Genomic DNA, 21,318 nt, shown 5'->3' with positions numbered 1-21,318 from the left:
CTTTCATAACGCTTCATCAACTTTCTTTTGTCCTCCATCGACTTGTTGGAACCCCCATATCTGGATATGGCGCGTTGCAGAAGCAAACCACAGAGTCACGGGTACCACGCGTTGATGCTAGGCTGAATGTCGACTAATGCACTGCTCGACCAGCTCTCCTGTTGTTGACCGTCGGGACGCTTCCTTATCTTTATTGTCGCGCCGCGATCGACATCAACCTGTAGTCAAGCCAATGACATCCTTTCTTGGTGCCTATCAAGCGCCTCAATGCTGGGCGCTTTGGGATGGAATGCGGACACCGGGAGCGGGTTGCGTTCAGCCGAGGTGGCTTGCTTGTTCCTGCGGGCTGCTTAAACCCATGTCGACGTCTTTCACCTTACGGGCTCGTTATTCTCAATTGTATCTTCACAAGGATTGTCAAAGAGCCGTCTGCTCAATCTTAGGGGTCGGCTTCGTGTAACAGTTGTTGACTATGGGATTACCTACAGAGGTGCTGCAGGCCTGGGAGGCTTGCGATCGAACTGATACACTCTTTGTGCTCGTCTGTTCGGTATTTTGTACGTACATCTTCCACAGATACTCACCACGTTGGCTGATTTTGTCAAGGCTGGGGTATCATACCAGCTGTAGGTATAGCCTACTCTGGTTATACAACACGTTCCAACTCTCTGGCAGCCATCATGCCAGCTATCCTATCAGTAATTGTTTGCTCAATCCAATGGTTTCTCATTGGATATACCTTGACATACGGTGAGGGAGGAGCGGTCTTCGGAGACTTCAAATACGCATTTCACAAGAATGTCCTAGCAGAACCCGTTGGAACAATTCCTGCAGTGTTGTTCAGCTTCTTCCAATTGGTTTTCCAAGCTACGGTGGCTGCTATCGCTGTCGGCGGTGCATGTGAGAGAGGGAGAATACTTCCATTGATACCATTCATATTTGTGAGTTCACACAACTCGATTGCGCCAACGAGGTCAACTGACCAACAATAGCTCTGGTCTACCTTCGTTTACAACCCCTTAGCTCACATGGTATGGGGTGGTGGTTTTCTCATGGATCTAGGCGTGGTGGATTTTGCGGGCGGTACGCCAGTGCATATTAATTCTGGAGCGACAGCGACAGCCTTGTCCGTATATCTCTCATACCCGTTGTTCCGCTCACGCAAGTCGTCGACCCGAACGCCATCCCATTTGGTCGTCCACCGTCCTGTCAACTCGCTTTGCCAACTTCTCGCTCTGATCAGTATTTGGGGTTCGTGGCTGGCTTTTGATGCTGGGACGACTCTGGCATTCAACTTCAAGTCCGTAATGGCCTTGTGTGTTACGAACCTCTGTGCTGCAAGTGGGTCGCTCACGTGGATGGTTTACACCTACGTGGAAGTGGGACGCTGGAGTCTAGACTCATGCTTTATGGGTGCCATCTCTGGACTCATCATGATTACGCCTTCTGCAGGCTTTATCGACCTGCCAACAGCCTTCCTCTTTGGTATACTTGGTGCGTTGTTTTGTCGTCAAGCGCTTCGTATCAAGTTCAGTGACTTTGCTCGACGCTGGAGATGGGTTGACCACGGCGACACCTTCGCAACACACTGCCTTGGTGGTATTCTAGCAACAATCTCCACCGGCTGTTTTGCGCAGAAAGAAGTCGCTGGTTACGATGGGTTCACCGAAATCGTTGGCGGAGTGTTCTTCGACGGCAATGTACGGCAGCTTGGTATTCAGGTTCTGGAAGCCCTCGTCGGATTCTCGTGGTCGTTCATTGTAAGCTACGTCATGTATGCGCTCATTGACTGTGTACCAGGCTTCGAGGTTTTAGCTGAAGATAAGTAAGTTGAGTTCGGCGATTGGAAGAGTGAGACTAACAGATTACCAGGGACATCATTGCAGGCTTGGATGCAAGTCAAATGGACGAAGAGACGCTATGGACCGAGACGCAGAAGTACTACCCCTACGCCGACCGCGAAGGCGAGCTGCATCTCGACTAATGGAGGGTGAGTTTACATGGTGGTCGATTTGTTGTTCAGCGTACAGAGAACGGATACGAGAAGGTCGAATGAAAAAATAATACTCTCAAGCCTCACCAAAATCTCGGCATTGCAGCGTCGTGACTGGTACATGATATAAAAGAACAAGACAAACATCACAGATCTATTCACGTAGCAGTTCATCCTCAGGATTACATCGGTGACTCTCCGCAATCCTGGAAGGTCAAAACGCCCCTCCTTCCCTGTCTGCACTCTCTCGGCCCCCAAACATCAGGTCAAGCACCAATGCAAGATGCTTAGCCCTCGCTACGCGTCTCTTGCCCACGCGCAAGCCTCCTAGCACACCTACGCAAGCACAGCCCGCCAAGCCTCATGCCCGGGATTTGCCTTGAACGAGAACTGTCACCTACATAATCAAGAAGCGCCTCATTGGTCACTCTAGAGTTTCACGCTGGGTATGCGGCTCTCCCGAAGTGCGCTTGACCTCAAAAGTAGTAGAGTTGGGTGCTGGAAGTGTTTGCCAAGACATGTCTACGCGTCTTCTTCGGCGGAACCTACCGATGCTCGACCCGCACATACGTAAGGCATGTCGACTATACACAGAGACGTTGGAGACCAAACTACAAGTGATGAGATCTGGTCTCTTGATTCAGTTGGGTCCGATTTGCTTTGAGTTGCGTGGTGTATCATTGGAGGCTTACGTGGCTGACTAGCCGTGTTGTTCAGGGCTGGAAGAACGGGCATGGGGAGACGCGAGGCTAGTGGTTTGAACTGATGGGGTTCTTCTGCAGCTTGAAATTGACATTGAGGCTCGGCATGTTGATGTGAACTATCGGGCTTTGTGACCGGTTGTATCGTGATAATGTTCTGGACGACAATGGAAACTGCATCATGGGCTGTGATTGCGGCGAATTCACTTGGGTATGTACACGCGCGCTTCGTATCACAGCAACGGTCATATACAACACCAAGCAAAAATGATAGGAAGTGATCCAATGGTGGGTCCAAGCGTACATACTCCCAGACCTCCATGTCGCCAAGCCCGGCTGAAGCTACGAAAGAGTAGCATGTCTTGCGTATGCTTGTGACGACTCGTACAGGTCGAAGAGGATCATGCAGGGCATGGGTATGGGTCAAGGATAGGAGGACGAACACCATGTTTCTGTTTCGTTTCCATCATCGACATCGTGATCTAGAGACCCCAGGGAGGCTAAGGAGCTGCAGATATAAAGTCAGTGGTCGGTAGCAGTCTAAGTCTCCATCGCCATCGCTTTCCTTCTTTACATTAGTTCACGAGTTCACTAAGCGACTGCCTATCATGAAGCTTACCGCCCTTATCAGTGTCGCCTTCTTGGCTCAGAGCTCTTTCGCACACCCAGGCGAAAGTGCTGCACAGCATGCGCGAGACGCTGCTGAGCGAAGAGCCTACTTGGCAAATAACAAGCGGTCTCTTTCACACTGCGATGATACACTCAAGGCGCGTGGTAACGATATCACTATGCACGCTCGTCGCAGCGCCATGGTGGAAAAGCTTCGAGCTAAGCGGGCCATCGCCCAAGGTACGTTTGTTCCCGAGAAAAGTCCCTAGACTGGAAGCTGATGTATTGAGCAGACAAACCATACCTGCGCATCCGTGACCTTGATACTGTGCTCGCTACCGATCACAAGTCGAACATGACTGGCGTCACTGCCAACACCGATCCCGCCACTCTCTTTGCAGGAAACAACTCCTGCATTCTTACACCTGAGGTCACACAAGGTCCTTACTGGGTTGAAGGCGAGCTTGTGCGAGAAGACGTTACCGAAAACCAAGAGGGCATCCCTATGACGTTGGACATCCAGATCATCGATGTGAACACATGTGAACCTGTTCCCCAGGCTTACCTCGAGATGTGGCACTGCAACGCCACTGGTGTGTACTCTGGTGTTGTGGCTCAAGGTAACGGGGTTGGTGAAGATGACGAGTCAAACTTGCAGAACACTGCATTGCGTGGCATCCAGCAGAGCGACGAAAACGGTGTTGTTGTGTTTCAGACCATCTTCCCAGGACATTACACCGGCCGTGCTGTAAGTCCTCGCCATTCCGCGTGATCTTCTTCTTGCATAATTCATACCAACTAACGACTGTATTGTAGACGCATATCCACGTCATGTCCAGACTCAACGCAACCGTAAACGCCAACTCGACCCTCTCAGGCGGCCACATCACACACGTGGGACAGATGTTCTTCGACCAGGACCTTATCACACTCGCCGACACGGTAGAACCCTATGCTAGCAACGAACAGGAAGTCACTTCGAACTCGGATGACTCTATCCTCGCTGAAGAAGCTGAGGATGTTGATCCATTCGTGGAGTACGTCATGCTGGGCGATGACATCTCTGAGGGTCTGTTTGGCTGGTTGGCGTTCGGCATGGACTCGACCAACTCTTACAATATCACCCCCGCGGCATACTGGACTGAAGAGGGAGGTGTTGAGAACGAGAATTCTGGTGGTATGGGCGGCGGTCCTGGCGGTGCTCCAAATGGTACTATGCCTTCTGGTACCGTTATGCCTACGGGAGCCATGCCTTCAGGAAATGCTGTAGAGTCAGGCATGAGTACCACGGTTGTCTCGTCACTGAGTACCGCTGTTGCTTCATCAGCCGCGTCCTCAGTTGCCAGTGAGATCACCCCTGGCGCCGCTGGAGTTACTATGCCTTCTGACGCTCCTCAGGGTGGACATGGACGTGGTAAGGGTCACCAAAACCATGCCAACGAAGAGGAGCAGCGGAACCGACATAACACCCATGTTCAAGGACAGTACTAACAGCTTCTCTTTCCAAAGCAATGTGTAGGTGACCAGAGGACGTGTAGAGACACCATTATTGTAGAACTGCATAACTAGTTAGCGGGAGTGCTAAGGAGGACGCAGCAGTTTTGAGGATTAGGGGGAGCCAACTTTGACACACTCGTTTGAGGGAGCATTTATTTACCTGTATATCATATCGAATCAACCGGACTCATGCTCCGACATCCGCATTTCCATATCACACCTGTCCATATTGTCGCTTCGTGTAACGGTCGATTGGAGGCCTAGTCGTGGGTGTTGACGTGATCGTATTCTTCGAAGGTTCCCATGCATTATCAGCTCTCCGTCTTGTCCTGCGCTTCTTAGTTCTCAAGCGCTTTCAGCCCATCCACCAATGCGCCGAAGCTCTTAACCCTAACATGTTTCTTGGGTTCGTCTTCTTTCCCTGCCTCTTTGGCCGTCTGTCCCATGCTCTTCTCCATTTCAGCATCTAACTGTCTTTGTACCTGCTCGCGATCCAAAACCTTCCTCGCTTCTTCAAACCCCCCAATATCCCTCACCCTCTTGAACCCTAGCTCCTTCAGTTTCTCCAATGCAATGTTTGAGCGTCTACCACTGCGACAATACAGTGTGACTGCATCATCCTTCCCCACAACTATGCCTTTTGCAGCGTATATTTCGGGTAACTGATCGATGATTTGGTACTCGATGTTTACGGTAGGTGCGATGTCGGAGGTGAGGTAGCCGGTGGAGAACTCACTGGGGGAGCGTACATCGACTAGGAGTTCTTGTGTTGACATCGTGAGTATGTGCGAGCGCATATGTGGACGAGTAGGGAAGTGTTGCAGATGGGCGGGCGGTTGTGCGACGCGATGGTGGCATAGAGGGGTAGCACATTGGTTCCGATCGCTAGCTTTAACCCCGCATGGAAATCTCACCCCGAAGGCAAGAGCCCAGCCCTCTGTGATCATCCTAGATAGAACCCATATGTCCCTAAATGGTACTATAAGAAATTTATCTGAGGTATCTATGGTATGTTTCGTCACTGGAGTCACAAGATACAGCAAAATCCATTCCTCTACCTCGATTGTTCGTTACAACTTATCCGGCACGGGCTCCTTGATAGGACTCTTCCGTTTGATAAACACTAAAATCATTCACAACTTGCATGTATGGCTGTGGACGGGCGATCTTTGAGTTGAAGAATTTTTTTCATTCAGAGGAGAGCTGCCAGTCCGATGGACCACTCTACATGTGGTTCTATGAGTACAAAAACACCTTTTGTCTTCCAATGCTCATTCTTGTAACGCTTTTTTAGCGCTCGATCGCAGCAACACACCGTTTGCCGTGACAGCGACCTCTTTCCTCTTCCCAACGCCAAAGAACCGGCTGACGCAGGCTTGGAGAAGCCTCAGTAGCTATGCAAAAGGTATCAAATGTTGTGCAGATATCTGTAAGCTGCCGTCGCAAAATATGAATGTGCCTCCCAGAAAGGAAATCGCTGAAGTGGTATAGAACAAACAAAAGAGACTCCGGCATTGGTATCGTAAGTGTCCGTGACGTAAAGGGCAAGAACAGATGCAGTAAAAACGCAAACATTAAGGTATGTCGGGCAAGTCGCCATCCAGAGGCGTTTGATGAAGAAGGGCGCAATGAAGCGCAGTATACATGTCTATGAACCCTTCAGGTTCGCGGTGGAGAAGTTGAAGTTCAGAAACTCGAACTTATCTTTCGAATTGGTTCGGCTTTCTGCCGAAAAGGTGCTTTGCGCACTGTTGTCAATAGATGGTGAGCCTCTTACGGAGTGCTGTGCCTCTCGCGGTTCGAGAAGCAGCGATCGACGGTAATAGCTTTGGACATTGGCCTGATCGCTTGCGTGCATTCGCTGGATCTGGCTCTCCATCCATTCCTGCATCTCTGGGATGGCAGCTAGCCGGTAAGGAACTTGGAATGATTGAAGCTGACCAATGATCTTGGCTGTCTTCATGTGTTTGTCGAAGTTGATGACAGAGACGCTGTCAGAACCAGAGTCACCAGGAAGCTGTCGCGTGGTGCCGTTTCCGACATCAATAAAAGTAAGATCGGTAAGATAGATGCCGACGAACGGAATGCATGGCGCGATGTGGTTCTGCAGACGCTGTCGGAGCACCGCATAGTTGCGTCCCACGTCGGTAATCGCTTTGAGTTCGTCTAAACGAGTCTTGGTCTTTGCAGATACAAGCTCCCAGGTACGCTTGAGACGCATGACCATGGAAGAGTTGAGCGAGCAGATGATGGCCATTAATGAGTCGTAGTTGTTGAGCTCCAAGCACTTCGCCGCAACCTTGACCCATTGTTTGATAACGACTGCGCGTTTCTTTGCATCCTCAAGCTGCAAAATGGTATCGGCAACCAAGTTTGCCAGGTCGGTCGAGAGAGTTGACATCGCTTTGACGTTGCGAGCCTTGGAATCTTTCTTCTTTGTCCATTCCAAGGCAAGGAGCTCTTCGGGCTGAATGGCACAGAAGAGCCTCGACTCGATAATGGTGAACTGTCTGGCAAGCTCTAGAGGATCGAAGTCCAGGATGCTGCACTGCGTTCTGCCCTCTTTACTACCTCGCAAGGCGTTAAGTTGGCTCTTGGTTACAATTGGTGACGGAACGTTGCTATCAGCAAGGGTGAAAGCTGAGTTTGAAGCACCCGTCTTGCTGATTGAAGACACCAAGCGAGGTACAAGAGCTCCGGCCCTTACTTCTGTCACCTTGGAAGTCAGTTCGGCGAGTCTTTTGCCAGCAGCAGGCATGGCTGCACGGAGCTTTCCAGTTGCAAACGCAAGGATCACGCCCAGAGCAGCAGAGTCACTCTCGCCACACCAATGGCTTTCTAGCCAACCCTTGAAGACATTATAGACACGGAGACGGACCGGAACTCCAACTGTCTGACTGCTGCCGATGTAGTCAAAACGGTCGATAAGGCACTGCGCCAGATCGAGCGGTGTTGTGAAGAGACGGAAAGTAAGATAGAAGGCGTTGACGAAGATGACGTCTGGAGTAGACTCGAAAGTGGTCAGCTGCTCTACGAGCGCTGGAAGGGAACCGCCAGAGATTTGACCTTCCTTGTTATAGATCAATTCATGCACGTAGGTAGTCTCCAACAAGTGCTCTTCGCCAGCAGCGACATCCTCGCTTGCTAAAGATCGAAGCTCGGAGGAACTGCCGAAACTGCTGATTAAAGTCTGGCAACTCTCCTTCTTCGTAGGCGAATGATCTGGGGTAGTAGCACGTGTCGACGTGTGCGAAAGAATGCTTCCAGAATCACCTTGGGCACTGAAGTAGGTGCTGCTTCCGTCATTCACAGAAACGTAGATGCTATCAGTTTTAGTAGAACCGGCGAAACTTTCCTGGGCCGTGCTTATGGGACTCTCGACGGAGTCAGATGCGTGAGGCGGAGGTAGTGACGGAGTTGGTACCGCATTGAGAGGAGGCAACGATGATCGGGACGATCTGAACGACACGGCAGTTGGGCTCTCGACAATGACGGACTGGGTCGATGGTTGAAGGCTGAGTCTGTTGGTATCGAGAGGTGAGGGTTGCGGCACCTCAGGAAGTGGCTTCGATTCTGAGATGACTAGTGGTGGAGGCATCTCACGTTGCTCAATTGGCGTAGCGGGTAGTGGTTTGTTCGTCTCTAGAACGGTATCCGTAGGCTTCGGCGAGGCGGACCTAACCGTGGACACTTGGTTCTCCGTATCGGGCTCGTTGAACATCGTTTCTGACAGCCCTAGACCAGCAGGCTCAGCTTCAAACTCGAAGTCACCAATCCTCTCAATCACTACTCTAGCTTTGGTGACACAGTCACCAGCAGAGCGAACACAGCTTGTGGCAGCAGCGACGATCTGCTTCCCTGCCTCGGGCGCTACCACCTCTTCAACATCAGTGTCGGCATTCACGAACATGTCCTTGGTCGCTTGCACTAGGTCGGTCAAACGGGTATACATGGTATCTCGTGCTTCTTCCAGCTGTTCGGATCTTCGCGAGTCTCGTTCCCATACTTCTTCGACGACTTTGAGTAGTTGGCGACACGCAACAACGGAGTGTTGGGTAATCTGGGCGAGCTCTTCAGAAGACCGTGATTGGAGGTGCAGCCCGATGAAAGAACCAATGTAGCCCAAGAAAGCGTCGTGTGCGGCGTTCAGCTTCTCGGTGGCTAAGTTTCCTTTACGTGCACTTGCTGATTTACCGGTGTACGACAATCGGTGCGTCACGGAAATACGTTTCGACTGGACTGATGAGCGCGAAGGCAGTACCGGTGATTGAAGAGAGTCTGGCTCTGAAGGCAAAGAAAAGGCAACCGATAGGCGGTTCAGGTTTCGTGAGGGGTGTGCGGTTGCGCTGTACCAGTCGTCGTGTGCAGACGGTGTACCTTGTGTGACTGGAGAGTCGCAGCCGTTCGCTAGAAGTCTGTTCTCGCCAGCAGGAGCTGATGTTTCTGTTGGTTCCACAGCAGCGTCGGCTGAGTCGGACGGCGGGGTGAGTGGTCGATGACTACTTGCGTCGCCAAGCTCGAAAAGCGACAGCGCGACCGCGTCCGTTGTCCAGATGTCGAGGAACCGGACGGCCCGGGTGACCAGCTTAAATGATTTGAAAACAAGCTCGTCCATGTGCTCGAACACGGGAACCTGGAGTTCGTTCGATTGCAAGGCCTCTTGCAAGGTCTTGGCTGTTTTGACTAGTGTGGACAAATCTCCCAAGAGAGCTTTCCGCATACGCCGTAAGCTTACATGGGTGAGGATGAGGCGTGAGTCTTTCTGCAAGCATTCAGTCCTTTCCTGATAGAAGTTAGTGAATGAGCTAGAAACACGCTTCGTCTACGCCGTTACTGAATTCACTTACGAGAAACAGGCGCACGCCAACAATCATGCCCTTTACATAATCTTGTCTCGAAAATGCACCGAGATCGCCATTCTCTCCATCGCGCACCAAATCCCAGAGATACGTTAACGCGGTCAACAGGTTCCGGATTATTGGATTGTCATAAGGTTCGCAGTAATTGGTGGGCAGCCACCCGCGGGCCCCTGAAGCTAAGAGTGTACCATCAGCCCAACCATTAGGATGAACGGAATGAACAAGGATAACGTCGCCTTGGTTGATGGCGACGGTGATGGAAGATTCGTCGGTCGACGAGGATACCGTTGAGCTTGGGCTGTAATGGTAAAATGCGCGGAGGTAGTTGTGGAAGACGGGTTGAGGATGCTGCTGCTCCTGCTGCTGTTGAGCCATAGCCTCGCTGGAAGTCTTGGGTGTTAGAGGAGGCGATATCTGTGATTGCGACCGGCTCGATAGAGTTCCTCTTGAGGACGACTGCCTGCTGTGACCGAAAACGCCCCGGCCGACACGCGATCGCGACCTTCTTGGTGACTTCTGAATGTTCAGTGGCGCTACTAGTGCGCTCGATCGCTTATCCATCTCTTCTTGCTCGGGAACGAATGACGCCATGTCGGTATCCATGTCGGTATCCATGACGGTATCCATGACAAGTACGTGAAGCGGATGAGATGTTGAAGTGAGATGCTCCTTGTAGTCGTCTAGCTGGACGTTGCACTTCGGCTAGCACACGTCCCAAGCATCTGGTAGTCGCCCAGGTAGATTGATAGAAAGGTAAGATAGGTTGGTCAATCGCACACGATTAAGATTATGTGTGATAATTGAAGTCTATGTTGAAAGGTCGTACTGTTTCCATGTTAACGGATAAGATGCGACAAACGGAGCCTGACGTACCCGATGGCTAGCGCACGGTAATGTGAATGCTAGATAGTGAAGCAAGTGACTGATGCTGCAGTGAATGCAATTACCCGATGTGGATTCGAGGCCGACGAATTGGCCTGTCGTCGTGGTGTTTGTCGTGAAACGCAGTACTGGATTCGCTGACGCTGGGACGAGCGCCGTTTCCGTTACACAAAGACGGTAGCAAGGTAGAAGCTCAGACACCGTCTGTCTCTCGTGGACGTATGCAGGTGTTTGAGAGTGAAAGCTCTAGAGCTAACTTGAACGAGGGGCTGCAGCTGGGGAAGGACCGCTGTCTTGTAATGGCGATAGCAGAGCAGGATGGACCTAGAGGCTTGCAAGGGTCGTGCTTGCCTCTGCAGGGGAGCGTGGGGTTCCTTCCAACGGTTCGTGAGGTAGTCGCGGCCCAAGCGAGGGAAAGAGCGACCAAAAAGAAAACAGACGCTGCCAGCAGAGGGTTAGAGGATGGCGACCAAGATGCAATGGAACGGCGCAACATTGCCTTTCTCCACAGTGGACGGATGGTCCTGTTATTATCACATCCCGATGGAGGATCCTACCGCCCACCTACTCGAGAAAAGCTTCGTGTGAACAGGACAGGGGCCTTCTGTCAGGCGTTGCAGGGGGGTTGAGCCAGGGCTAACGGAGCGTTGGCGCATGTGGGATGCGGCCTGCTCCCAACCTCGACTATAGCCCGCAAGCATCCTTAATCGCGACGGCGAGACCGTGCTGGCGAGCGAGGCCAGGACTTGTCCCCGGCATTTCTCCCTTGCCCGGTCCCTATGTTGAGGTACCGTGCACGCACTGACTGCATTCACCCAGCCGATCCACCCATGGCCTTCGACGGGAAGAGCCAACAGTACGCATCGCATCCATTGTCGGCGGTGACTGGCAGAAGGTGAAAGACAATCTTTGTCGATGCCATCACATCACCACTCAGTAGGCATAAACCCCCATGTTGGTTGCGCTCAAAGCATAACAACATACCGTCGCCTGCATCAAGACCCGCAGAGCACACGCACACGCGCGGACGCGAGCCAGGACCTGCAGCATCAGGCTTGTCGACCCACTGCGAACCTTCTCCCCGGTCGCAGACTCGATGTCTGGATGCAGCAAAGATCACCCCTCTGCTCGCGCCGTCTCTAACTTGTCTTGGCACCTTCCGCCGGCTCATCTTCCCCGGCTCAAGTGCACTGCTCCCAATCATCCTAGCCCAAATTTCTTCTGCAGAGCCCGCAGTCCGTCCTATTGGCCGTATGCACAAATATCAAGATATTGCTGTCCGTACGGCTGCACCACTGCAAGCCTCCGTTTAGAATCCCCCGAACGGTCGGAACTGAGGAAGAGTCAATCGGGCCTATGCCGTCTAGTATCAGTTTGCCATCTCCAACCACACAAGAACCGAATTGCCATGCAATAATGCCCAGCGGCCGCAAACGTCATTTTCGATATGGGACTCATCCCCCGGCAGTTGTAGGATCGAAGCGACGACCCGCCTCGTCCCCACTAAGAGCAATAGATCTGCGCCTGTGACGACTTTAAGCAGCATGCACATAAAGACGGCGACTTGACGACAACATCCCTACCGAGTATCACATGCCGGTTTCAAGGTGTTAGACTGGCAAGAACATATCCTTGCTGCTGTTCTCATCAACGCCTTAACCAGCACCACATATACCACCTGTTCACCTTTTCCATCAGAAAACGATCAGCACAAGTCGGATTTCGGCTAGCAGTACTACGGATAATATCAAACACTAAACTATCCCTCTGCACGACTACACTCGACGCTCAATGATGCAACATGGACAATGCTGGAAATACATAGTATTTCAGAACTGCTTCGTTTTGATTATTGCTCTCAGTAAGTCGTACACCGTGGCTCGAAACAGAGTTCAAGTATACTACTTTCCGTGGTGTCAGTATGATACAAAACGTCTGGTGTGCGCTCTTCGAAGACCACGGCGAGGCGTCCTAGTCTTGAACTAAACCCCCACTACGGGATTGACCGTATTGACGCTCCCCACTGTTGAGCGACTGTTTTATCGAGCATCCTACGGCTGGACCCGGCCAGATACATTCCTCGAGCATCTCCGCATCGTCACAGTTGAGATGCGCTCAATCCCGACGTCGATCACCTGGTGAAAACTTCATTCGAACTGTCTACCCCTGTTGGCACATTGAGATATGGCACGCTCCCTACTTCAATGCCGAAAGAGGCTCCGATCTGCATCTTCGCTTTCCCAATCGGGGTGCACGCGGGCCGTGAACTCTCCTCCCGCGGTACGGCTGAGCGTTGTTTCGTTTTTCCAATATCAAGATCCTAATCGTCCGGTCACTATGGTCTTTTGCAATCTGGTACTGTAAAGTTATCACATGCGCATTCATTCCGGAGACGACTGAAGAGCGACGCTGAGCGAATAAGAGCGGGCAAAACTCTTTGGGGCTTGCTGTCACAACAAAAATAGGTTCGGGACTGACAATCGCCAAGCGACTATCGAATTCGGCGAAGCGAAAACACTGCCTACTCCCTTTAGCCAGGCAACTTGGTGATACAAGATCCCAAGACCGACGCCACTCAGAGCAGCGCTGTCTTTCGGTTGACGACACTCCCGTTCGCGGCGGACCCTGTCAGAGTTTGTGCGATGTTCAAATGACAGCGGATGCCAATCATGTCGGTCCGTACATCCCTGAGTCAAGTTGCATTATTGAGTACACGAACGTGATTAGCCTCTAAACTATGTCAACACAAGGGGCACTGTTGTTGATCATCATTCTGGAAATTCCCCATTGTCGCACGAGACCTAAATAGAGGTCTAGGTCAACAGATCGACATTGCAGGCCACCTTACCTCATCTTCAACCGCAAGTAGTCCATAGTGCAGACGCTTTTGTTGTGTAAACAATTTCGAAATCCTGTTAACGGTGATAGCGTGAAGACGGCGCATACAAGTGTTTCATCGTTCTGACGCCTCCAAAGTAGTTCGCTCACTTGGAGGTACTTAACAAACATCTCGGCCCTTTTCTGTCTAAATCCCATCACAAACAGGCCATTAAGCAACCTCCCGCACAGGAAGCTAGGAGCTGTAGCTTGGCCATGAAAGTTACCAACTTCCCGACCGCGGGGATACGTTAGCTGCCGGCAGCCAGCCAGCTTTTCACTGCTGCGCAATGTGCGGGTGCTGAGACTAGCGTCGATAATGTAATTCCAGAACGACGTCATGGTAAACATGATGGTACAGTTGCCGACAACCTTGTTTGCATTAGATATCAGTGCATTTCTACAGATGCGCTGCAAACATCCCACCAGCCTCCACGCCCAGGCCACAATCCACACGCGAGAGCCAACGCCGACCCAGCATCGCGGTACGCACGGTGGATCTATTGCAGAACGGACATCACTCCGATGCACTATTACCGAGGCTCGGCTACCAATGACCGTCCCAAAAGGCAGCTGGAAGTCATGTGAACGAAGAAGAATGCGCATCTGCGGCGTGGTATAGACGAACACGATGCGGCGCAGCTCTGGGTCGCGATGAGACGAGCGATGGATGCGACCATTTGCCGCGTCTGCACAAACTTTGATCAATATCCCGAGTTATCTCGTGGTACTGCCCACGTCTACGGCTGGCGGCGCAAAAGAGCTACTAAGCGGCGATTGACGGCTACTTCGTGCACAACTCGGTCTCTTCTGACGTCTGCTTCGAGCAATGTATGCCATAAGAAGTACACACAGCGCTACAGGAAAAGGCATTGCCAAGGTCCTGGAAACCGAGTGGAACCAGGATGTTGAGCGTGAGCAAGTACGAGTCGTCAGCCTCAGCATCTAACCAGTTTGCACATCCCTTGCAGTTGTCCACGAATCTCATCGCTTCTTCCGCTTGCGCGCGTATAGCTTGTACGACCCCAGTCGCGATGATTGCTACCGACGTATCGATATTCAACCATGACGCACGATTAGAGATCGATTGTGTTCGCAGAAGATTGCGTTCAACTCGAATAGTATGTCCTCTCCAAGGATTGAATGTGTTTTTGGTGTTGGCTGCACGTGAGAATGCGCGAGTACGGACTTGACTCGGGATTGGAAAACATGTAAAGCAATACGCCTCAAGGAAGCAAAAGAACTCTTTAGCATGGAGCCATGTGGCGTTTTTCTTCAACAACGTTGAGGAGCAAAATGTGATTCCTGCAGGATCTCAGCTCCGCTGCTGCAATGGAATTCTGCCTGCGGCGTAGTCCGCGGAGTACGCTTCATCTCCCTAAGGGGTTATTGGTACGCCACATCTGCATACGAGGAGAATGAGGCATGGAAACTGGGAACCTTGATCAGCGCTTTGCAACTTGGACCCATATGGCGAAACGCTGCACAGGGCCATGAGCATGCGAATCTGTCCCATTTCACAGAGATGGGGCTGCTTGCGTCTGCATCTTCGTATATGCGCTTGCAAGGTTCCATCCATCGATGATCGAGCCGCAAACCCACTTTGTAACAAACAATCACACTTATGGTTTTCTCCAATGCTGCGCCATTTGGTAGCTTGAAATCATCGCACGGGTATCAATCATCCAAGCTGCTAATGTGCAACAGTAAAACTCGCCAACCCTAGCTCCTCTCCACTAGCTAATAACCTTCATCAGATATCGTATCGCTATCGTGCAAACACGAGTTCTCCATTAGCTATAATCCACATACCAGGACCCCCGTCTCACCATCCCCCATACAGCAGCTCACAGGCTCAGTATCCGGTACATCCGCCTCATGCCTATTCGCGGAAAAAGCTACAATATCCCTGTCATGTCTTCATTAACGACCTCCGCTTCAAATCTCGTCTGGCCATAAACACAAGCAAGGTACCCACATGTAGTAAAGTAAGGTGCGTAAGGAAAGCTGGCATCAGATCACACTGGAGGTGTATGAGGCATGTCTCACATTCTTCATTTTTCTTTACTGCTTACTGCAATAAGTAAGTCGGCGGAGAGATGTTGAACGCTGCTATTGGAATCCCAGTAAGATATTACAGTCTTGGAGATTGGAGTGTGGTATTGCGATGTGTGGTATTGCGATAATGGTGGTGGTGAAGGTTTACTAGCTGCGTCGGGTTCGATATATGGTCTCGGGAAGGTCAGACATGGGATCTTGGAATGGAAATCTTGGTAGGTAACGTGCGCACGTGTCGGACACGAGAAAAAAAAAAGACTACCGAGAGATCAACGGCATTAGCTTTGTTTTGCGACAAGAACGGCGGAAAGGCAACCTCTAGATCCTGGGCTTATGCACAATGCTCTGCTTTTGGATCAACAAGCATTATCGTTTTCTAATCCGATACGCAAAAGAATGTTTTCACACGCGACATAGACATTCGGAAGAAACGGCAGTCCTTAACGTTCTCGACCAAGATCTACTCACACACCAAAAATCGAAACCGTGTTGCTTCTGGCATGCGATGCAATGCAATGCCACGTGTGTTGTTAACTACTATGCACTCCAATGCCCAGTGGTATGACGAAAACTTTCTTCCATCAGCCCAGAAGCTCGACCACCTAGGGATTGCCGCCGTAAGGCTAGCTTGGAGATCCGATCCTGCGACCTAGGGTGGGATGATCGAATTGGAACCTCAAAAAAATGTTCTTGGGCGAATCACTAAGACAACACCAATGGACATGATGCTAGCGTACTCTTGTCTTTCACCCCATGGTAGGATACCTCTGGGCTCCCTTCACTCATTCCCAATTACGGCATATAGATATACTTTTCTCACGCCCCTCGTCTTGCTCCATCTTTCTCAATCCACCACATCGCATACACGAAACCTTACTTTACTTTTTCCTTCTCATTCTCTTGAGCTCTCCTTCGCCGATGTAGTAGTCTACCACTCTATCCAAAATACTCACGTAATCATCCTATTTTTCTATTTCTTGTTTACGACTCACAACCCCAGTACCCGTGTCCATTACCTCGCGCATGAATGCCGCGACTCACGTACACATGTATCTTTCATGCATGCATGATGCCTGTTTGGGGTGTGCATGCTTTGTCACGCCGTCTTCCTTGCTTCTTGGGCGCATATTCGAAGGATGGAAAGTTTCCATGGTGTTATGAGTGTTATTACTATACGGTAAGATAGGACGGGACACTTGGCCGTGACTAGTTTCGTCAGCTTGTTGTCAGCCTCACTGCGACAGATTGTTCGCTTGTTGTTGTGGAGTCGATTTGCCGGGATAGATGCGTGGACAGTGCAACCAGAGTGAGCCGAGAGAAGAGAGACCCATCCATGTCTTAACCACGTGTCGGTGCTTCCGGGAAGGCTGAAGAGCGGGTAAGCGTGTCTAGGATTACTTGTTCAGTAATTTGAGGGTTTTAAATTGTTGTTGTTGAGCTAACGTTTCATATTTGATAAGTCGTAAAGATACGTTACGCAACACTGGCATGGTAATGCCATGACCACCTTCTTCACATGCATACAGGTGTGTTTTCGCATCTGTGTGTTGCGCGGAAAGACACTGCTCCCAATCGCTTGCCGATTCACCTACCACCAAGACTACATGAATCAGTTGTTCGCACATCGTGGGTAGTGATCGACGCTGTCACGCGCATTGCTGCCCTATAGCCTGTCCACGACACGGTCTTGCTGAAGTGATTCACTCGGTCGCCCAAGTATAGTTGCACTGAATTTTTTCAGCGAGCGTGCACACCTTGGTACTGCAGTCTCGACTCAATTTGGATGGCTTGGATGGCGACGTGCGGCTCCGCCGGCACTCTAATCTCATCACAACCCTCCTCCGATGAGACCGTAAAACCGCCAGATCAACGATATGATGCCTTGCACAGACTATGATGACGCGCATGCTGACATGGCCCTTCGCATCGAGGCGTTCATGTGTGCTATCGAATATCTCTTGGGGTATTGCCTGTGTTGCTGTCACGCAACGCTGTTCGCGGGCCGAGGAACGGCCTTGACGGGCCTTCTTCAGGGCAGCTCCTTGTTCTAGGCTCGGCGATATCGAGTTTCCATGACTTGCATATGAGGGTATCTTATCCCTTGACTGTGAAAGGGTCCCTAGAAACATACATCGGAACTTTTTGCCGGTACACATGGGGTAGGTAAGGTCACGGGGACGATGTTCACCGCGTCTAGAGACCGGCGTAGTAGCTACATTCGTAAATACCTCGGATGCAAAGGAATGCCTATCTAGGTATAAACGATCGTCTTGATCGTGCTGAACGCGTTCAACTCGGATACAACAGTAAACATTGCCGAGCGATATGTGAATTGAATCGCGGATGTGTAGCGTGACTATGAAAGTTACGACTTGGGAACACCTTGTTCCATAGTCCTCCAGCTAACGCAACACAATGGAGTAGCATCTTGAACGAGGTATGATCCATAGTGACACTTATATGGGCATACGTGCTCAAAATGTCACTTTCGAGCATGGATCTTGGGGACTCACGGTCCATCCTTGCTATCATGGCACGTAAATCCGCAAAGTGAGATTTTGAGTCCAGAACCTGAACGAGGCACCCAGCAAGCGCCGCGTTCTTTCTGTTATGCCGCCGACATCCAAGATGACTTGTCAGCAATGCACTAGAAGTGTTGGAGTAATGCGCCGAGGCCGGTGTAGAACACGACCAGTTTCGTGCACGTCGTGAAAACAAGCGCCCATGTTGTCGATGGAGATATTGACGGACTTGACAACGAATATCGCCGCGGATAGCTCGTAGCTGGGTTCTGGGAGTTGCCCTTGTACAGCTTTTACTCCATTCGGAAGCTGACGTTTAAGAACAGCTATTGGAAAGGGCGTGGGTTCATTGCATATCCATCTCGTCGTCGTCATAGTCGGCTGTACCAGCGTAACCGTTTTCTGCCTCCTCTCGGTCTCGGTCTTTGCGTTGCTGTTCTCGCGATGCTGCAATCTTCCTGTTGACGGTTAGTACCAACCTTCTGATGCTATGCATGATACGCACCTCAACCCATCAATAACGCCAGTAATGAACGTCCTTCCTTCTCCTACCTCCATACCTCCCACACCATTCATTTTGAAACCACCTCCTGCATCCAGTACTTCTACACCGCTTCTGAGCTTGGCCATTCGTACTTCCCTCAGGCCTCTCAGCAGTTTCCGTACGTTGTCTGGCTCCTCGAAGTCGTCCGACGCTGTTTCGAGCAGCATTTCGCCCAGCTCAAGCCAGTGATATGGCAAGGCGTCTGGTGCTCCTCTTGCTGTCGAGTTGGGTAGGAACGGTGGGGAGATAGGAAGTGTATTGTTTGAGGGCTGCGGTGGTAGTCGGGGTGGCGGGGAGAAGGTCTCGGCGTATTCGATTTCGTGTTCGAGGATGGCATTGAGAGAGTGCGTGTTAAGCCATGGCGGTGGAAGTATGTTGGCGCGGCGCTGTCGCTTGAGCAGGAGAGCTAGCCACAGAGGAATGTCTGTTCGGTGCGGAGGAACGAGCGGTTCTATGGGTCCCTATGATTTATCAACATAAACAATCTATACACAATACACATACACAAGCAAGCATGGCGGGGTGGAGGGGCACACCTACGCCGAGAAGCTCCAATCCCTCAAGTCTCTGCCGCGGTATGACAGTGACGAGCTCCATCTCGCACAAGAACGCTATCTCGGGGGGCGTCAGCCCCGGCGGAAGAGGTAATGCCATGTTGCAACGCGTAATATCGGGGACTTCAAGTTGTTTGTCCAAGTTTTGAGATGCACGACGCGCCCGGACCGCGGTAAGCTAACTAAATCAGGATCACCCGCATCTTTCAAACTGTCCACTGACATTTGACACCATTCTTTCTCCTAGACTATTGCTTGGGCAGTCAACCAAAGAAGACTGATGCCTCTACTACTCGAGGCGTGGGCTTTGCCCAGCGCCATTGTATTCATTGTGTACATCACCACTATATGGTATGGAGAAGTGCTACATGAAGTTCCAAACCCTTACCTGGTATGTACCAGCAACATCGACGTGTTCTAATACTGACCGAATACGAGGATGAGTACTTCCATGTTCCCCAAGCCCAGAAGTACTGCAAAGGCGACTACTCATGGGATCCGAAGATCACCACTCCACCTGGCCTGTACGATCGCCTACAACACCTGCTGGCCGAACATGACTAATGATTGATCAAAGCTACTTGGTCTCCAAATTATCGAAACCATTATTGGGCTGCGAAACATCCTCCTTGCGCATTTTGAACGCCGAAGCTCTTTGTATCATCATGATTATGAGCTATGGTATTCTGCGTCTACTTCGAAAGCGTCAGAACCCAGGCAAGAGCTTGCAGGAGGACGAAAACATTGCAGAGCGCGACTCTGCTGTGAGAGACCCTACCTTCGTGGTTGACGTTCACTCCGCTCTTAACATTGCACTCTTCCCCCCTCTCTTCTTCTTCTCTGCGTTGTACTACACAGATGTGATGTCAACTCTGGCGGTACTATTCGCATATAGTGCATATCTGACGAGTTCGATGTCAAAGCGAACTGTCGTGGGAATGATCAGTGCAGTAGCACTGGGAGTTTTTGCACTTCTGTTTCGACAAACCAACATCTTTTGGGTGGCTGTGTTCCCCGCTGGGCTTGCGGTCATCGACACACTGAAGAAAGACGCGCCGGCAACTATCTCAACAAGTTCAGACCTTAGGTCAGCTGTACAGACCAGTTGGAACGATGGTGCAATCTATGACAGTCATGTTCAAGACGCGGGTCTCCATGGTACGTCGCCTCGTATTCAGCTATCAGAGTCGATATTAATGTATTGCTAGATGTTGTCATGTTTCTGCTGTCTGTGGTGGTTGCAGCCATACGGAAACCTTTGGTCGTACTCAAGATCACCTTACCATATATCACCCTTCTATTTCTGTTCACTGGATTTGTAATCTGGAACGGCAGTGTTGTCCTTGGTAAGCGTAGAATACGTCTTTGTATGGACAAGAGCTAACATTGATAGGGGACAAATCAGCCCACACGGCTACTATTCATCTTCCTCAGATGCTCTACATCTGGCCTTACATTACGTTCTTCTCGGCACCACTATTAATTGGACCCCTGCTCAGACCTGCTGTCACTTTCTTACCGAGACGTCTCCGGATATTGTGCCATGAATATCTCAACATCTCTTACTACGGAATCCCGACAACTGCAACGACTGCGTTCTTCATAGCCGGCAGCTTCCTTGCAGTCCATTTCAATACCATCATTCACCCGTATACCTTGGCCGACAACCGACACTTTGTTTTCTACGTCTTCAAGGTGCTTCGACTATACCCCACGTTGAAGTACCTTGCAGTCCCAGTATACTATGTATGTGCATGGACTACTGTTCAAGCGCTTGCTTCACCACCACAGCCGGTCTCACCTGAGAAGGAGCAAACACCAATGGAGAAAAGTAAAGCCAGTCTTACAAAAGACAACGCTGATCGCCCTACTTGTCAGATAAGCTTCGTCATTGTGTGGCTAGTGACCACTGCGCTCTCACTCATTACTGCTCCACTAGTAGAGCCTCGTTATTTCATCATTCCATGGATAATCTGGCGGCTGCATGTACCCTGCAACCAAGCTGCAATGTCGAACAGCAGAGGGTTTGACGTACGTATGGTCTTGGAGACTGTTTGGCTGCTCGCTATTAATGCGGCTGTCTCGAATACTTTCTTGTATCGTACATTCACGTGGTCCAGTGAGCCTGGTAACTTGCAGAGGTTCATTTGGTAGAGCTGGAACTAGGACCATAGAGAGGCTGTCGAACGGTGAGCTCTAGTAGCAATACTAGTCCTTTGAAA

At 50.8% G+C, this 21,318-nt stretch overlaps 9 protein-coding genes across 9 annotated transcripts; 4 read left to right on the top strand and 5 right to left on the bottom strand.

The window, feature by feature from the left end:
• The first annotated feature begins 12 nt into the window (after positions 1 to 12).
• Positions 13 to 2,069, top strand: CC77DRAFT_993974 (Rh-like protein/ammonium transporter). Its single transcript, XM_018536430.1, has 4 exons — positions 13 to 557; positions 607 to 941; positions 993 to 1,825; positions 1,873 to 2,069. Exons 1-4 carry the CDS (start codon positions 473 to 475, stop codon positions 1,982 to 1,984), a joined length of 1,365 nt encoding a protein of 454 aa, XP_018383774.1. The 5' UTR covers positions 13 to 472; the 3' UTR covers positions 1,985 to 2,069.
• A 39-nt stretch (positions 2,070 to 2,108) lies between these two features.
• CC77DRAFT_1022563 (hypothetical protein) lies at positions 2,109 to 3,318 on the bottom strand. The gene has a single exon (XM_018525488.1). The coding sequence runs from the start codon at positions 3,140 to 3,142 to the stop codon at positions 2,516 to 2,518; it is 627 nt and encodes a 208-aa protein (XP_018383773.1). The 5' UTR covers positions 3,143 to 3,318; the 3' UTR covers positions 2,109 to 2,515.
• Positions 3,303 to 4,479, top strand: CC77DRAFT_902774 (aromatic compound dioxygenase; the record flags this gene model as incomplete). Its single annotated transcript, XM_018533598.1, has 3 exons — positions 3,303 to 3,543; positions 3,597 to 4,051; positions 4,120 to 4,479. Coding segments are annotated over 3 exons (1,056 nt in total), but the record flags the coding sequence as incomplete, so codon positions are not given.
• A 659-nt stretch (positions 4,480 to 5,138) lies between these two features.
• CC77DRAFT_940958 (hypothetical protein) lies at positions 5,139 to 5,576 on the bottom strand (the record flags this gene model as incomplete). The annotated part of the gene is made up of 1 exon (XM_018534757.1): positions 5,139 to 5,576. One exon carries the CDS (start codon positions 5,574 to 5,576, stop codon positions 5,139 to 5,141), a length of 438 nt encoding a protein of 145 aa, XP_018383771.1.
• Positions 5,577 to 6,448: 872 nt separating this feature from the next.
• On the bottom strand, positions 6,449 to 10,250 carry CC77DRAFT_940877 (ras guanine-nucleotide exchange protein Cdc25p; the record flags this gene model as incomplete). Its single annotated transcript, XM_018534752.1, has 2 exons — positions 6,449 to 9,583; positions 9,648 to 10,250. The coding sequence occupies 2 exons, from the start codon at positions 10,248 to 10,250 to the stop codon at positions 6,449 to 6,451; spliced, it is 3,738 nt and encodes a 1,245-aa protein (XP_018383770.1).
• Positions 10,251 to 11,313: 1,063 nt separating this feature from the next.
• Positions 11,314 to 12,145, top strand: CC77DRAFT_229409 (hypothetical protein). The gene is made up of 2 exons (XM_018530746.1): positions 11,314 to 11,477; positions 11,542 to 12,145. Exons 1-2 carry the CDS (start codon positions 11,457 to 11,459, stop codon positions 11,956 to 11,958), a joined length of 438 nt encoding a protein of 145 aa, XP_018383769.1. The 5' UTR covers positions 11,314 to 11,456; the 3' UTR covers positions 11,959 to 12,145.
• Positions 12,146 to 13,084: 939 nt separating this feature from the next.
• On the bottom strand, positions 13,085 to 14,173 carry CC77DRAFT_229495 (hypothetical protein). Its single transcript, XM_018530747.1, has 2 exons — positions 13,390 to 14,173; positions 13,085 to 13,271 (listed from the first exon to the last, which is right to left on the bottom strand). The coding sequence occupies exons 1-2, from the start codon at positions 14,022 to 14,024 to the stop codon at positions 13,265 to 13,267; spliced, it is 642 nt and encodes a 213-aa protein (XP_018383768.1). The 5' UTR covers positions 14,025 to 14,173; the 3' UTR covers positions 13,085 to 13,264.
• A 4,171-nt stretch (positions 14,174 to 18,344) lies between these two features.
• CC77DRAFT_1063664 (DNA replication complex GINS protein-like protein psf2) lies at positions 18,345 to 19,196 on the bottom strand (the record flags this gene model as incomplete). The annotated part of the gene is made up of 3 exons (XM_018528646.1): positions 18,345 to 18,456; positions 18,504 to 19,003; positions 19,047 to 19,196. The coding sequence occupies 3 exons, from the start codon at positions 19,194 to 19,196 to the stop codon at positions 18,345 to 18,347; spliced, it is 762 nt and encodes a 253-aa protein (XP_018383767.1).
• CC77DRAFT_1052072 (hypothetical protein) lies at positions 19,114 to 21,250 on the top strand (the record flags this gene model as incomplete). The annotated part of the gene is made up of 7 exons (XM_018527688.1): positions 19,114 to 19,269; positions 19,344 to 19,487; positions 19,535 to 19,620; positions 19,674 to 20,254; positions 20,305 to 20,442; positions 20,490 to 20,842; positions 20,888 to 21,250. Exons 2-7 carry the CDS (start codon positions 19,377 to 19,379, stop codon positions 21,248 to 21,250), a joined length of 1,632 nt encoding a protein of 543 aa, XP_018383766.1. The 5' UTR covers positions 19,114 to 19,269; positions 19,344 to 19,376.
• Between the last annotated feature and the right edge of the window lie 68 nt (positions 21,251 to 21,318).

Source organism: Alternaria alternata (assembly GCF_001642055.1).
Source record: "Alternaria alternata strain SRC1lrK2f unplaced genomic scaffold CC77scaffold_16, whole genome shotgun sequence".
In the NCBI taxonomy this organism is placed as follows: Eukaryota; Fungi; Ascomycota; class Dothideomycetes; order Pleosporales; family Pleosporaceae; genus Alternaria; species Alternaria alternata.
This window is presented reverse-complemented; position numbering and strand designations above follow the sequence as displayed.

Coding starts and splice junctions, on each gene's coding strand:
- CC77DRAFT_229495 (XM_018530747.1), bottom strand. CDS start 14,024: ATGCGCATTCTTCTTCGTTCACATGACTTCCAGCTGCCTTTTGGGACG.
- CC77DRAFT_229409 (XM_018530746.1), top strand. CDS start 11,457: ATGCCATCACATCACCACTCA. Junction 11,478..11,541: donor TGCCATCACATCACCACTCA/GTAGGCATAAAC, acceptor GCCTGCATCAAG/ACCCGCAGAGCACACGCACA.
- CC77DRAFT_993974 (XM_018536430.1), top strand. CDS start 473: ATGGGATTACCTACAGAGGTGCTGCAGGCCTGGGAGGCTTGCGATCGA. Junction 558..606: donor GCTCGTCTGTTCGGTATTTT/GTACGTACATCT, acceptor GATTTTGTCAAG/GCTGGGGTATCATACCAGCT. Junction 1,826..1,872: donor GAGGTTTTAGCTGAAGATAA/GTAAGTTGAGTT, acceptor ACAGATTACCAG/GGACATCATTGCAGGCTTGG.
- CC77DRAFT_1022563 (XM_018525488.1), bottom strand. CDS start 3,142: ATGGTGTTCGTCCTCCTATCCTTGACCCATACCCATGCCCTGCATGAT.